Here is a 16,580-nt window from a genome sequence, read left to right as displayed (position 1 = left end):
CTTGAGGGCCATATGGGATGCTGGGGAATTGAACCGGGCCTCATCCCAGGTTGGCAGCATGCAAGGCAAACATCCTACCACTGTGCTATTGCTCCGGCCCAATAATTGTTTATTTGTTGTGATGCTTTTTTTGTTTGCTTGTTTGCTTGCTTGCTTGTTTTTGGCTCTGTGGGCCACACCCAGAGGTACTTAGGGAAAACTGTTGGCTCTACACTCAAAAATTACTCCTGGCAGGCTTGGGGGACCATATAGGATGCTGGCGATCGAACCTGGATTGGCTGCTTGCAAAGCATACACCCTACCCACTGTGCTATCACTCTGGCCCCTTTTCATTTCTTTTGTTGTTGTTTCAGTGACCTGGAGTCTCTCATACTTGCACGTGGTGCTCATGTTTAGTTGTGGTGCTCATGCTCAGTTGTGGTACTCATGCTTAGTTGTGGTGCTCATGCTCAGTTGTGGTACCCATGCTTAGTTGTACTCATGCTCAGTTGTGCTGATACTTAGCTGTGGCACTCATGCTGTGCTCACACTTAGTTGTGGTTCTTGGACGTGTTGCTCTGACTTTACAGTCTTTTGTTGTGCTGCTCACACGCACTTAGCTGGAGAGCCCTGGAGAGCGTTTGGTGTGCTGAGTCTCCTGGTAAGCCCAAACACTGGGATCATGCTGAGATGAGTACTGGGACTTGGACCTGAGCTTCAGGCTTGTCAGGCAGGCATGTTGCCCTTGAACACCCTTGGGCACCCTGAGATTGTTTCTTCTTATTCATTTCCCTCTCCTTTACTCTCTCCTACAAGTTGGACCTTTGTATTATCTTTGTTATACAAAGGACCTTTGATGTGTATAACATTACCTTTTATTCACTGCCGGTTACTTCAACCAGATCACTTCTGTACATTTTAAGAACTTTGTCATGGGTATTTTCTCCTTACCTCGCTCCCTGTCCTTGTGTTATTTTTGTGATGTTTTATTTCTGTGTCAGATATGAGTTTTTCACAATGAGTTGTTTTTGATTATTCCTTTCTGTTTGATCCATAGCCAGTAGTACTCAGGGTTCAGTCTTTGCTCTGTGCTCAGGGCTCATTCCTAGCAGTGTCTGGAGGACCATATGAGGTGCTGGGGGTTGGACCTAAGTTTGCTGGGCACAACACAAATGTCTTAGTGTCCTTCCTCTCCTGCTCTATAATTTTCCTTTTACCCATATTCTAAATTGCGTTTCTCACTTTCAATGCTGTTGAGATTGTGTCCTAGACAGTCTCTTGTTGGCCAGGAACTGCCATGTGATGAAAGATGCTTATCAATAGCCATCCCTTTCCCCAGCCTGACAATTTCCCTCCTTGACAATGAGAAATGTTTTCTGGAACAAAATTGCCTTTCTAGAGGACCATTGCTCTAAGATATATTTACTCATTTCAAGTCCGTTTTTATTTTTGGCAGCTCCCAAGCACTGGCCAAGGACACCTTTGGGTCCATTCCTGACAGTGCTCTGCTAGCCATTCTGGCCATTCTGGGGTGGGAGGGCCACCCCCCCCAAGAGTGGTTGGGTACTCTGCACACAGACATCAGACTCAGGGCCTTGGGCATATAACTCATGCAGCAAGGCAAGTTCCCCTGTATGTGTCTTTTGTGTGGAAAACTGACTCTGCACTCAGGAATTGGGGCCATACGGGATACCTGGAATTAAGTCTCAATCAGCAGCATGCAAAACCCTCCCTGCTGTTGAACCCCTATGGCCCCTGTTAATTTTTCTTTATACTGCTTTTTCTGACAGTTAGTTGAGCTTCTTCTATCTGTAGATTTATAGTTTTTATCAGAACAGAAGTATTTTTTTTATTTTTTAAATTATCTTTATTTAAACACCATGATTACAAATATGATTATAGTTGTATGATTACAGTCATGTAAAGAGCACCCCCCTTCACCGGTGCAACATTCCCACCACCAATTTCCTAGATCTCCCTAGGTATTTTTAGTCATTCTTCATCCCTAAAACTTACATTTAAAAAATTGTTTTGGGTCTGAGGACTAGGGTGTATGTGTAAGCCCAGCTTTGATTCCTGCACAGCAGGGACCCCTCAGCACTGATGGGTATTACCCCCCCCCCCCCGCCCAAAAGCCTCCATGTCACATGGTCCAAGCACTGAGTGTCACACCTACACCACTAGCCCAAGTACAAGCAAGAAATAGCATGGGGCTGGACAGATAGTTTATAAGATGACACCCAGCTATTAACCCAATCAGAGGCATTCCCCCATTTTTCTCTTCTTTAAATCTCTGCCTCTGATATGTAAAAGCCCACCTGGATCTTATTCCACCCTGTCCCACCTGGTTGAATTTTGTACTGAGTTTAATAAAAGAGCAGTTTTGGCTTTGGGGCACTTAGGCAGATATACCAGGAAATGAGAAGAAAACTGACTCCATGATCCTTTCCTGACTGGCTTGGTTTATTAATTTTTTGCAGCTACCTTATCTGCATCAAATCTGTCTGCCTGAAATATGTTAGAAATATGGTGAATGGGGTGATCTCACAACTCTGGGGATTTATTTTACAATAGTTAAGAGTTAATGCACCAGTCGTACATATAGCCCATGCCTGTTTGGGCCCTGGCGCTGCATGTAGGTCCCTGAGCACCAGCAATAATGAGTGACCTCTGAGCACAGAGCCAGGAATATCTCCCAGGCACCTCCAGGTATAGCCCAAATCATCATCATCTAGAAAATTTTCAAGTATTGTCAGGAATGGCCTCCAATTTCCCAAACATCTCTGGTGTTACCTATATATAAAACCCAAACCCTTGGAAGCTGGAGTAATAGCACAGTGGTAGGGCATTTGCCTTGCATGCTGCCAACCCAGGAAGGATCTGGGTTCGATCCCCGGTATGTCAAATGGTCCACTGAACCTGCCAGGCACGATTTCTGAGTGCAGAGCCCAGAGTAACCCCTTAGTGCCTTTGGGTGTGACCTAAAACCCAACAACAACAAAAAACCCCAAATTTTCTTGTCCTATGAAGAATTCAGTTCCTTGCTTGAGGTCTAACACCTCCCCCCCAACAAACACACACACACACACACACACACACACACACTTGAGGTCTAACACCTCCCTCCCAACACACACACACACACACAGATACACACACCTATGAGTGTCCTGGCTCTCCCTCTGCCCTTGCTAGTGTTGTTTCTTTTCTCTGTGTTTATTTTGGATTATTTTCAGCAAAAATTTTGAGTTGCTATGAGACAGTTTAATGCTTACAGGGACTTGGAGGCGGATGCTGCCAGCCTCCAGCTCTTATTGTCAGTGCCTCTCTCCTTCTTCCCGGGGTCTTCCCATCTGCCTTCTGCCCTGTTGCCTGCACTCTGCCCCAACTCTCCTGCTCATTGTCAGACGGTCTCCTGCTGTCCCTCCCTCTGCCACCACCGAGAAGTCTTAGCCACGCATTGCACTTGGCTGACATCAGACTCTGATATACAGTACCTCTTCTTGTCCATATTCTGAATATATTTGGTTTGTTTGCTCTCTCTGCTAGAAACTTTGTGTTTTATGTGCTCTCCCTCTATTTTAACATTTCTCCAATGTTGTGATTGTTCCTCTCTGGTGGCCTGATGCAAAAGTGATTCATTTTTGTTTGTTTGGGGGCCACACCTGGCAGCACTCAGGGGTTGCTCCTGGCTCTGCTCTCAGAAATTGCTCCAGATAGGCTTGGGGGTCATATGGAATGCCAGGGATCGAACTAGGGTCTATCCCAGGTCAGCTGCATGCAAGGCAAATGCCCCACCACTGTGCTATCGCTCCAGCCCCACAAAAGTGATTCTTAATTAACAGTGAACAGAGATAAAGATAGAGATTCTCTGTCTTGTCATCATGTCTATGGCTCAGTTCACTTTCTTCACCAGCAAAATGGTGAGAAGGCATGGCCAAATGTTGCATATGTACATGTGTTGGTCCTTCTTTGCTTCCTGGAATTGCTGAAGATGAATCAGCAGGTGAATGGGTACCCTTGAATCTAGAGTCAAGAGGAGGCACAGCTGGTATCCCTGTGACCCATGACACGCTGTGGGTGGCTTGGACACGGACACTTAGCACCGAGTTTCCTTGCTTTGCAGGTTGTGCGTTGCGGCCTTATCGGTAAATAACTTCTGTGACAACCGGGAAGCACTGTATGGGGTGTTCGATGGAGACCGTAACGTGGAGGTGCCATACCTGCTCCAATGCACGATGAGCGACATCTTGGCGGAAGAGCTGCAGAAAACAAAGAACGAGGAGGAGTACATGGTCAATACATTCATTGTGATGCAAAGGTAAAAGAAAACGCCCCTGCCCCATGTCTTGGGTTGGATGTTTGCTTTCTGCTTAGAATTGTTAGATGTGGGTATTCACACTGTGCCACACCAGCCCCTACGTAGATTTGGTGGTGGTGGGGGGGGAACTGTGTCAGCCTCTGGGCTGTGCAGTGAGGCCTGTCCTGATCCCAGATTTCCCCACACTTGAGCCCAGATTACACAGGCCCTGTGGAGCCTCCTTATCCCCGACTCACTTTGTTGGCCCTTATGAAAGGCACTTCTTGGGATGATCAGATTTTTAGGCCAGGAGTTAAATGTCCTCTTAGGTGCTACTTCCTGCTGTGGAATACTCCTGTCATTGTTACTAGCAGAAGCCGACTTAAGGTGGTGGCAGGCCTCATGACAGACTGTATCTGAGGGCTGACTGGTGTCAGGTTCCCTTTTCCCAAGATGCCCTGGTCCTTCTGTCCCTTGCATGGCTCTGCAAGTCAGATAGGAGTTGCCTTGCCTGGGTATTTAATGTCCCAGGAACCAGAAGTGGGGAACGAATGGATTCCTTAGTGCTCCGAAAATCCTGCGATCTATCTGAGGACCACCACTCCTCCTTTTCTCTCTCTTGATGTGTGCCAGAGGGTGGAGAAGCAGGTGCTAGTCAGTTCACTATGGCACCATCTTCAGGGACTGCCTGGTAGAGGCAGGCCTGAGAGGATTTCAGAGGTACCAGATGCTAGATCCAGCTGTGTCCTTCAGACTCAAGGTCTGGTGCCAGTGCTAATGATGCTGGCACCAATGGAGATACAGTTGCACCATGACTTTGTCCTGATCATTGTTCTCAATATCCTACCTGCCACCAGCATCATCCAATGAGACAGGTGCTCTCCCTGTCCTAGTTTCACTGAGAGAAACAGAGGTGGAGATAACTGCTTGTAAAGCGGATTGCACCAGAGTTGAACCTTGTCAGACTCCAGAGAATGTTTTGACTCCTTTTTTTTTTTTTTTTTTTTTTTTTTGGTGTTTGGTGTTTGGGCTACTCCTGGCTGTGTGTGCAGAAATCGCTCCTGGCTTGGGGGACCATATGAGACATGGAGATCAAACCACGGTCCATCCTAGGTTAGCGCATACAAGGCAGATGCTCTACCCCTTGCGCCACCGCTCATGGCCCCAGACTCCTTTTTTTTTTTAATTGGATTTTGGGCTTCACCTAGATACATTTAGGGATTGCTCCTAGCAGGCTCAGAGGACCATTGGCATGCTGGGAATTGAACCCGGGTCAGCCACATGAAAGGCAAATGTCCTACCCTCTGTGCTATCACTTGGGCCCGTAATGTTCTGACTCCTTGGCACCTCCATTCACTATTCTGCTTTTATCATCACTTTGTTCTAGAAAACAAACCCAAATGCCATCTTGTGTAGCACAGAGACGGCTCACCCAGACCTCTTATAGGTGATGTCCCAGAGTCTGAGCTCTGGATCAAACTTGAGGAACCCAGACTCTGTTTTCACCCCTGACCTTTTCTCACCTCTGGTCGAAGTTTGCCTTAGGAGGAAGCAGCCTCATACCCAATACTGTCATGGCTGCCCCCTAGTCGGCATCTGCAGATCTGTTTTACCGGCTGCCCACAGGTCCGCTCTGATCTCTCTATTGATGGGAAATGAGGTAACTCAAGCCCATTACTATTTTGGGGAGGCCCTGTGCTCTTCATGCAAGTAGCCCCCACCCCCACCCAATAGCCCAGTATGTCTTGCAGAGCCAAGCTGGGCACCTCAGATCTTCCCTCACTGTGCCTGCCGTGTGGCCTGGGAGGGAATTCTTGGCCCGTAGGGGATGGTCACACGAGCAGGTACTTCATTTGCTTAGGTGGAGATTAATGGTCATGCGTTAAGGGGCCATCAAAGGCACTTGGGAACTTAATTGTTGCCGTCCTTTCCATGATATTCTATTCCCTTCCATGATATTCAGTACTGGCTCATTAGAGCAAGAATATGAATGGTCCAGTGCTGCAAACCTCTTTTCTAGAGAGGATGAGTCACCAGGTGTCCTCCTGCTGCGGTGTCTCAGCTTCTTCCCTGAAAACAGGCTGTAGGGGGAGAAGGGTCACTTTCTTGGGTGTGTTGCAGGTGATGGAGTGAGTGGTGGCCCTGGGGTCAGACCAAACAAAACCCTCCCTGGGCATCCTCATTCATCAGTACTTCTTCCTCTGGCTGGCACAGAGGGCCTGGACAGCAGCTGTGACTGGCAGACTCTTCCCTGCAAGTAAAGGGGTGTGTGGCTGGCCCATGGCTCCTCTGAACTGGGCACACACTTCCTGTAGAATCCACGATGATCAAGTAACAACTCTGTGTTTGTGCTTTTCTTTGGCTTCCAGAAAACTCGGGACGGCAGGACAGAAACTAGGAGGAGCTGCTGTCCTTTGTCATATCAAGCATGATCCCATGGACCCGGGAGGATCCTTCACCTTGACCTCTGCCAATGTGGGCAAGTGCCAGACAGTTCTGTGTCGGAATGGGAAGGCTCTGCCCCTGTCCAGGTCCTACGTCATGAGCTGTGAGGAAGAGTTGCAGAGGATTAAACGGCACAAAGCCATCATCACGGAGGTGAGAGGGCCGAGGGAGGACAGCCTGCATTCTCCTTCCTTGAAGACTGCTTAGAATTTGGTGGCTCAGGTTATTGTTCAGCCGTGGAACATGTACCATGTCGTGGGAGGCCTCCTCAGACCCATCTCTCTACTGTGGAACAACTAACAGTCTAATTAGCAAGTTATCCCAAAACACTCATATCATGATTTGCCTGAATATTTCATAAGGGTACAGGATGTGGCTCGCTGGAGGCTTAGGCCAGGCATCCAAACCAACCAACCCACAAATCCACCAACTACCAACCTACAAACAAACCAACCAGCCAACAAACCCACAAACAAACCAAGGAACCCACAAACAAACCAAACAACCAGCCCACAAACACCCACAAACAAGCCAGCCAACACACAGACTAACCAACCAACCCACAAACCAACTAACCAACCAACTCTCATCCAACCAACCCACAAACCAACCAACCAACAACCACACAGTGTAATGAACACAACCAGACACACTCCAGCTTATGTTTGACATAACAAGCCTTCTCTGGAAGCAGTGTTAAATTGGGGTTGTGTCCCAAGGATGTGGCTCAGTGACCCCATGTGTACCAGCATCACCCATGCACACATGTTCAAGCTCACAAATATATATGCAGAGGCACATTCTAGGGTCTTGAGCTTCTCAGACTGAAGAATCAAGAATCCACTAGACCTCTGGACTGTCTCTTCCCTCCTGCTCTGCCCTGAGAATATTCTCGGCCTATGCTTGTGATTTTCACCATGGAGCTCAAGCTGGGGAACATCCCCCATCTGCCACCAGCAGATGGCTAAGAATTCCCAACAAGAGGAGGAGGTGGGAAATGTTAGTTACCAGTTCTTTGTCACGGTCAGTGCAAACAAGGTTCCTCCTGGCCCTAGAGAAGCTGCCAGTCTTTGCCAACTGGTTCGGCGGCCAGGGTACAAGTGAGTAGAATTAACCGACCGGGCTAGTTGGGTTTGCCCAAAGGGACCGTGATTTCCACCTGGTCCCATCATCCTGGATTTCAACCATTCCTCGGGTTGAGGGCCAGTGGCCCGCTAACTCCAACTCACTTCTGTTTTCTCCCCACCACCCACAGGACGGGAAGGTGAACGGTGTGACAGAGTCCACCCGCATCCTGGGCTACACCTTCCTGCACCCAAGTGTGGTGCCACGGCCCCACGTGCAGTCGGTGGCCCTGACGCCGCAGGATGAGTTCTTCATCCTGGGCAGCAAGGGCCTGTGGGACAGCCTGTCGGCCGAGGAGGCCGTGGGGGCCGTGCGCCATGTCCCCGATGCCCTGGCTGCCGCCAAGAAGCTGTGCACCCTAGCCCAGAGCTACGGCTGCCACGACAGCCTGAGCGCCGTGGTGGTGCAGCTGAGCGTGACTGAAGACAGCTTCTGCTGCTGCGAGCTGAGCGCAGGGGGTGCAGGGGGCCCTCCGCCCAGCCCGGGTATGGGCATGGACCCGGCCACCGTCAGCATGGTCCTCAAGGAGCGGCCAGCCGATGGGCTGGGCGTGCCATCGTCTAGCAGCGGATTGGCCTCAGAGATGAGCAGCGAGCTGTCCACGTCGGAGATGAGCAGCGAGGTGGGCTCCACGGCCTCTGACGAGCCACCACCTGGGGCCCTGCTGGACGGCGGTGCTGCCTACCCCAGCGAGCCACGCTGCACTCTGCACCCGGGCACAGGTGGCAGCTGCGGCCTTGTGGGTGGCGGAGGAGGAGGAGGTGGCGGTGCTCATCCGTTCCAGCGCCAGCTGTCCAGTGCCACTTTCTCTAGCGCCTTCTCTGACAATGGGCTGGACAGCGACGACGAGGAGCCCATCGAGGGCGTCTTCAGCAACGGCAGCCGCGTGGAGGTGGAGGTGGACATCCATTGCGGGCGTGCCAAGGACCAGGAGCGCACACCATCCATGCCCACACCCGTGCCCACCTCCTCTACCGATGTCAGCGACGAGGGCATCGTCATCAGCGCCAACGAGGATGAGCCCGGCCCACCTCGCAAGGCCGAGTGCCCGGCAGGGACCGTGGGGACCATCGGACGGCGGAGGCCCAACGGCTCGGTGGCCCCCCAGGAGAGGAGCCACAACGTGATCGAGGTGGCAGCCGATGCGCCCCTGCGCAGGCCCGGAGGCTACTTTGCGGCCCCCGCGCAGCCTGACCCTGATGACCAGTTCATCATCCCACCTGAGTTGGAGGAGGAGGTGAAGGAGATGATAAAGCAGCAGCAGCAGCAGCAGCAGCAGCAACAGCAACAGCAACAGCCACCCTCAGCGCCACCCCCGCCACCCGGGCCGCTCCCACTCCCGCTCCCACTGCCGGGCTATTGCGACACGCCGCTCTGAGCTCTGCACCCCCAGACCCAAGTGTCTCTGATCCCCCCCACCCCTGGGGTCTCTACACATACCCTCCCTCCCTCCCCAACCTTTGTCCATCCCCCTTTTCTCTTGCTTCCTTTTTCCCCCCCAATAATTAACATTTCTTCCAGCGACGCTCTCCTCCCGATATGATTTAAATCTGTTCACTTCTCTCTCTCTCCCCCCCCCTAACATATCAGATGTATAAAGACAAAGAACAAAAAGGTTTAATATATTACAGAGAAACACTTAATGATAATGTAATATTTTTTTTAAATGCCTTTTTTTTTTCCTTTTTGCTGTTTTGGGAAGGCAGGGCAGCTTGCCAGTGCTAAATGATTTTAATAATATTGTAATTCTGTACTTCTTTATATATATATATTTTTGGGGAGGGCTTTTTTTTTTTTTTTTTTGGTCTTGAAAATGATAGACATTTGTAGAAACCCGGAGTCTAACTCCTAGGGCCTGCTTTTCCTCCATCTGGTGACTGAAGTCACTGGGCTTCACTAATTTTTCTCTGAGAGAACAGTTGATTGAGAAATTTCTATTGTAAATAGCTCCGTGTTGTATAGTGATGCTAAAGATGTTTTGTAGTTTTGACAAAAGGGCAAAAGGCCAAAATAACTGACTCCCCTGAAACCTTCGCACCCGCCTTCCCCACTTCCGCCATTAACTCCTGGGGCTAAGCAGCTCTGAGCTTTGCTGTCCTCACACAGGGGGCTGCGGGATCCTGGAAATGATGCTGCAGCCCAGGGCCCTCACGCCCCACCCCACTGCCCTGTGCCAGCCTCTCCCACCCACAGACACTTTTTAACTGAGCCCTTCCTGGTGCCAGCAGGTGTCAGCACTATTGCACAGAGGCCAGCAAGCCGGGCATACGCCCAGAGTTCTAAGAAGGCAGGATGCACAAATGAACATGTCATAATTTTTGTTATAATAAATATAAAATTTCCAAGGAATCAGGCCCCTCTGCTTTTTGTCTCAGTGGCCCTGCAATGGTGTGTGCAGATAACCAGCCTGGTCGGGGTGAATGGTTGGGAACTTGGGATTCCCCATTATTGTTTTTTCTTGGTTAGAGGAAAAATCGCCGGAAAGGTCATGAAACCCACCGACCATCAAAATATTGTGTCTGTCTGTCTGTCTGTCTGATTCTCTCTCTCTCTCTCTCTCTCTCTCTCTCTCTCTCTCTCTCTCTCTCTCTCTCTCTCTCTCTCTCTCTATGTGAAACCAATTCCATCATGATCTAAAATCTTTTTTTTTTTTTTTTTTTTTTGGTTTTTGGGTCACACCCAGCAGCGCTCAGGGGTTACTCCTGGCTCTACACTCAGAAATCGCTCCTGGCAGGCTCAGGGGACCATATGGGATGTTGGGATTTGAACCACCTTGCATGCAAGGCAAACACCTTACCTCCATGCTCTCTCTGACCCTGTGATCTAAAATCTTAAGTCACTAGTTTGTGTTCTCTCTTCCCCTTTCTCTCCTTTTTCTCCTCTCTCTCCCTCTTTCCTTCTCTCTCTCTCTCTCTTCCCCTCTCCTCTCTTTCTCCTCTCTCTTCTCTCTTTCTCCCTCCCCCCCACTAGCCAAGTTCTTGAACCTTTGATGTGAGCAGCATACATCAGGCAGAGTTCAATCCCCAGCATCCCATTTGGTCCCCCAAGCACCACCAGGAATAACCCCCAAGCACTGAGTCAAGACCACCATCAGCTGTGGCTCAAAAACAAAACAAAGGTGCACTCAATGTACACAGTCATGAACATATACATGCACGTATATATGGGACACACACACACCAACCATCTTCTCAACTCCACCTCTCCAAGCTGCCTAGCTGTGGAGTGACAGACTGGTATGATCAGTGGGCATCTATCCCTCGATGCCTCCCATAATGGTCAGGCCACTCGCATGTGGATTGCTGAGGGAGGCCCCAGAAGTTAGAGCCCACACCCAAAGGCCACGCAGCAAGGCTGGCACCCGCCCCTCAGTTCCCAACCTGGACACAGGCTGGCCCGGGTGTTGCCAGTGCTCACATAACACTTGATGCCCTCTGATGCCCCAGGGAGTCAGGGAGACCCAGTAGTGCCCTAACTTCTTGCTTTTGGAGTACTACTGCAGCTGGGTTGGGGCAGGGAGTCACTGTGGCAAGAAGGAGGAGCTGATGGGACTAGGATGGGGTGGGGACTGACTCTGCACTCCCGCCGCTGCCACAGCACCTTCAGGTGTGTCCCCAACAGAGGCAAAAATGCCGCTGGTCTGTGCCCAGGAGTGATGAGGGATGCAGCTCCGCACCGTGCCATGGTCCAGGGTTAGAGCAGAGCCTGGGTTCCTACCTGGGTGAGTCTGAGGGACCAGCACATCCCCAGGCCTTTCCTTTCCAAGGACCTACCATCCCAGCAGTGGTATGGACCAAACGTGAGGGTGTCCACAGGGCGACCTCCCTGAGTAGGGCCCAGGTCCTAGTAGGGGAACAGGCAGCCTCGATTGTGTTAGAGACAGCACCACCTGCTGGTGACAAATGGACCCGCGCCAGGGACTCCTATTTTCCCAGACACTGCCCTGAAGGCTCCCCAGAAGGACGGTTTGGGAAATGAATGGGCTTATTTTCTGCAGCCCTGACTGGGGCTTTGCTGCAGTGGCTCTTGGAAGGATCCCCTGGGGACTGGACATGCAGAAGGATTATCAGAGGCGCAGTGGAACTGCAAAGCTCTCCCCAGGACGAGAGAGCAATGGGCACGAGTCCTGAGTCCACCACTACAGCATGACCACTCACTCCCCAGAGCAGTTCCTGGAGGAACTCCAGGGTGGGGGCTGTGGTCTCTGCCCTTGCCCTCTGCCAGAAGACTGGCAATCCCATGGGAAACCTGGCTCCATGTGAGGCTGCTATGCAAAGGGACAGCGAGTGTGGCAGGAAAAAGCAACCAGGAGCACAGCGAGGGTAGCTGGTAGGATGGTGATGGGGGGGGGGGGGCAGAGAAGGAGTAGGAGGGGAGAAGTTAGACCTTTGCAGGGTCCTTGCCGTGGAATTCCACTTTTCTCACTTTCCATGTTTGGGAATGTATACTGTTGTTATGTTCATCCACTCTTACTGGTTCTTACTGCCACGGATGGGAACATGGTCTCTGCTCCGGGTCCCTACGGCCCCACAAATATCAGAATTGCAGCTGGTTTGAGCAACCTTTTACCCTGCAGAGTCTTTGGAGGCTGAAGCGGCACATAACAGGTGAAGGTTTGGGCAGATGACAGGGAACTGACCCCGTGGTGTGACCCATTTGATTCACCGCAGTCACTGGCCTGATGCCACAGCTGGGGCTGAAACACTGGATTGGGGAGCAGGACTCAGACTGGGCACATTCCCCTCTTCTAAATGCTAAGTGTCAGTGCTTGACAGAAGGGTGGGCACCAGGCTGTGAGGCCCACTACCAGTGCTAGGCCAGAGCTGTTTCAGGCCACCCTTTCTCCTGGGGGCAGCTCCACATTTCTGCCAGTTGGACATCGTCAGATACCACCTCTGCTCGGGGAGCCAGGATCTCCTCCTTTCTGCCTTCCTGGGTGGCCCCATCCCCCCCTGCAGGCTCACAAGATGTGCTGATGGCCACCTGCCAACCTCTTGACTCTGCTTTTTGCCAAGCACAAGAGCCAGTTCCGGTTTCCCCATGACCTCTGTGAACAGGCTTGGTGAATCACTTGCTGTTCTCAAGGTCTTCCCTGCAGCGGCAGGCTTCCTAGGAGGGGCACTGTGTCTTTTCCCAGGTACAGCACCACAGAGGGGAGTGGTGGCCCCATAAGTTTCAGGTTTGGGTGCTTCTACATCTCATTTTTTAATTATTGAGTGGATGGTGTTTTTTTGTTTTTTTGTTGTTGTTGTTGTTGTTGTTGGTTGGTTTTGGGTGTTTGGGCCACCCGGCAGTGGTCAGGGGTTACTTCTGGCTCTGCACTTAGAAATCAGTCCTGGCAGGCTCAAGGGGACCATATGGGATGCCAGAAATTGAACCTGGGTTCGTTCCAGGTTGGCTGCGTGCAAAGCAAACGGCCTACCGCTGTGCTCTCTCCGGCCCCAGGTTCAAGTAGATGTAATGAAGCTGCACGGAATGTGTCAGGGAGTGAATGAGCGAGATCATCCCCATCCAAGGACGTGTCCTCTTCCTCCTGTGTGTGGCCGTCATCAGTGCTGTCAGCTACCTGGAATAGGGCTGGCCCTACCACCACTCGAAGGACCCAACACAGGGTGCTGACAATGTGGGCAGCAATAGCAGTCCTCCCTGGATCTTGATCCCAAGGCTGACCCAATTGTTGGTCCTTTCTAAGGATCCAAGGGGACTGGAGTTGGGGCATCAGTGATGCAGCTATTCTGCCTGGACAGAACCAGGTCCCAGAAATCTGTGATCCAAGGAGTTGAGAACCAATTGTTGGAGCAGAAATTCACCAATGCCCATGCACTGAGAATGAGCCAAGGTGTTCGCAGCATTCTCATAGGCACACATGTGCACGCACACATAAACATGCGTGCACACATGATGCCCTATTGTGCCCCGAAAGCACTTGGGTGTCCCCAAAGGTCCAAAATGATCATTATAGCTGATCCAGCCCAGGTTCCCTTTGCCCACCCTCACCTTTGCTCCCTATGTGGGGGCCTCAATCTGACTTTGTGATCAAGTCCAATTTGGTACATGTCTACATGTTACATTGTCCATGGCAACAAGTCTCACACATCCTGGGGTCAACCCTCAACTTGCCACCAAGTGGGGGTGAAGCTCTGGACTGGAGAGCCTGGGGGTGTCCTCTAGGGGCATCCTCAGCCCAAGGTGACTGTGTCTTCAAGCACAATAAAAACCGGATCTGAGCATAGCAGTAGTGCATTTGCCTTGCATGTGGTCGACCCGGGAGGGACCTGGTTCGATTCCCGGCATCCCATATGGCCCCCCAGCCTACCAGGGGAGATTTCTGAGTGCAGAGCCAGAAGTAGCCCCTGAGTGCTGCTGGGTGTGGCCCAGAAACCAATCAATCAATAAATAAAAGTTTAAAAGCAGGGACCTGGGCCAAGGGGGCAGTGTCAGCTCAGCTCCCTTTCAGTCCATTTCCATCCAGCAGTGTCCTCCCACGTGGTTCGAGTGAGTCAAGAACTTTAAAGTCAAATTAGGAGTTCATGGATTTTGTATCTTTTATAGATTTCATTCTAGCACATTCGTTCTTCTAGCATCCTCATTCTTAAAAAAAAAAATAGCATCCTCATTCTTTAAACGTTCAATATGTGGCAACTTGGATTCATGGAGGCTTTTGGAGGCTGGTCCCTGTGACCAGTTTGTTTTTTTAAATAATAATTTATTTAATCACTATGGTTACAAAGTTGGGTTTCAATCATCGAATAAACACCACCCTCCATCAGTGTAACTTTCTCGCCACCAATGTCCCCCATTTCCCTCCTCCCCCATCCCCTGCCTGTCTTCAGGACAGGCATTTTATTTCTCTCTCTCTCTCATTATCACTGCAACCAGTTTGTTTTGGTTTTTGGGCCACACCCAGCAGCACTCAGGGGTTACTCCTAGCTCTGCACTCAGAAATTGCTCCTGGCAGGCTCAGGGAACCATATGGGATTCCAGGGATCAAACCCAGGTCCATCCAGGTCAGCAGGGTGAAAGAAAAATGCCCTACTGCTATGCTATCACTTCAGCCCCTACCATGGAGTTTTTAACTTTTTGTTGTTGTTGCTTGTCTTGAAGGCTTATTTGAGTGGGGTAGACAGTGAAAATAAGACATTGAAGAGAAATCCAAGAGGCTGGAGCAATAGTAGAACCAGCAGGGCACTTGCCTTGCATGAAATCAACTCGGGTTCATTCCCTGATACCCTATATGGTCCCCTGAGCCCACCAGGAATGATCCCTGAGCGTAGAGCCAAAAGTAAGCCAGAAAACAATCAGATCTGACCTAAAAAGTGGAAAAGGAAGGGAAGAGATGAAGGAAGGAAAAGCCATCCAAAGTCATTCTGTCTGCTGAGTATGCAGAACACTTAGGAAAGGATATGCTTAGTAACATTTAGTAAATGGTGTGTTTTGAATGTTCGAATTTTCATTGCTGCCAAGCACGGAAGCCATTCGTGTCCTGTGTGCTTGCTTTGGATCCTTGGTAGAATCAATCACTTCTTAGTTCCAGGACTCTCCTCGTTAGCTCTGCCCAGATTCCTACAGAGACTACGTCTCTAAACAAATGCAGTTTGATTTCTTCCTTCCCTTTTGATTTGCCTTTGGTTTCATTTTCCTGTCTTACAGCTTTTTCTTCCAAGTGATCATTCTTTTGGAATTGGGCCTATACCTGGCAGTGCTCAGGAGCTGTTCCCAGTTCAGTTGAGGTTGCTCCCAGCAGAGTTCGGGGTGGGGGCAGACTGGTGCTGGGAAACACCTGGGCTCCTTGTGCTTATGTGCTTCAATCTTGTCACCCTCTTTCCAGCTCCCTTTCCATGTGATCTTTAAGGCCAACTGAGTTAGCTGCCGGGAGAAGAAACCCATAACACAGAGTTGTTTATGATTTAGGGAGGTGCACATGTTTATAACACTGAGTCTGCACAATTCAGAAGAACATGATCTTTCCAACAAGCCTGGTTTTACATCTTTCAAGAATACATAGCACTATTTACACATTACATGTTAGAGTTGTATCTAGCTATTGACGTTGGTCTGATACCATGATCTCTGCCCTTAAACATTTCTTTTTTTAATTTTATTTATTTATTGGTTAATTGATTAATTGGTTGTTGGGCCACACCCAGCAGTGTTCAGGGGTTACTCCTGACTCTGCACTCAGAAATCACCCTTGGAAGGCTGGGGGACCATATGGTATGCCAAAAATCAAACTGGATTCCTTCTGGGTCTGCCGAATGTAAGGCAAGTGCCCTACCGCTGTGCTATCTCTCTGGCCCTGCCCTTATAAATTTCTAATTGATCATTAAAGCTAATTTTTTCTAATTTCTAAATTCATGCTATTTATACAGAATTGTTTCTCTTTTATCTATTTGGGCTACACTCCACTGTGCTCAGGGCTTAATCTTGGTTCTATGCTCAGGAATCACTCCCAGTGGAGTTCAGGAGAAGCCCATGGGGTGACAGGGATCAAACCTGAGTCTACCTCTTGCAAGGCAAGTGCTTTCCTGCTGTACTATTTCTCTGGCCCCTAGAATTTTCTTATTCTGGGCAGTTCATTTCCTGTATATACCAGCATTGCATCTACTGGCAATAGGATATTTTCTTCTGTTTGCTGATCTCTCCAGGGAAATTTTGAAGCTGGACACAAAGAACATCTATTCTTAAGTTTCAAAATTAATTTTAAAAAATCCTGACTTTGGGCTGAATTATT

General features: G+C 50.0%; 2 protein-coding genes across 2 annotated transcripts in view; one reads left to right on the top strand and one right to left on the bottom strand.

Moving 5' to 3' along the window:
• Nucleotides 1–10,198, top strand: part of PHLPP1 (PH domain and leucine rich repeat protein phosphatase 1) — a 246,530-nt gene extending 236,332 nt beyond the window's left edge. The window contains exons 15-17 of the mRNA XM_049782068.1: nucleotides 4,106–4,300; nucleotides 6,649–6,877; nucleotides 7,980–10,198. Coding sequence (XP_049638025.1) covers nucleotides 4,106–4,300; nucleotides 6,649–6,877; nucleotides 7,980–9,227 — 1,672 coding nt within the window. The 3' untranslated portion in view covers nucleotides 9,228–10,198. The remainder of the gene's footprint in view (nucleotides 1–4,105; nucleotides 4,301–6,648; nucleotides 6,878–7,979) is intronic.
• KDSR (3-ketodihydrosphingosine reductase) overlaps nucleotides 1–16,580 on the bottom strand; it is a 425,889-nt gene that overhangs the window by 82,007 nt on the left and 327,302 nt on the right. The window lies entirely within an intron of this gene.

The sequence above is a fragment of the Suncus etruscus genome, chromosome 10 (assembly GCF_024139225.1).
Source record: "Suncus etruscus isolate mSunEtr1 chromosome 10, mSunEtr1.pri.cur, whole genome shotgun sequence".
NCBI lineage: Eukaryota > Metazoa > Chordata > Mammalia > Eulipotyphla > Soricidae > Suncus > Suncus etruscus.
This window is presented reverse-complemented; position numbering and strand designations above follow the sequence as displayed.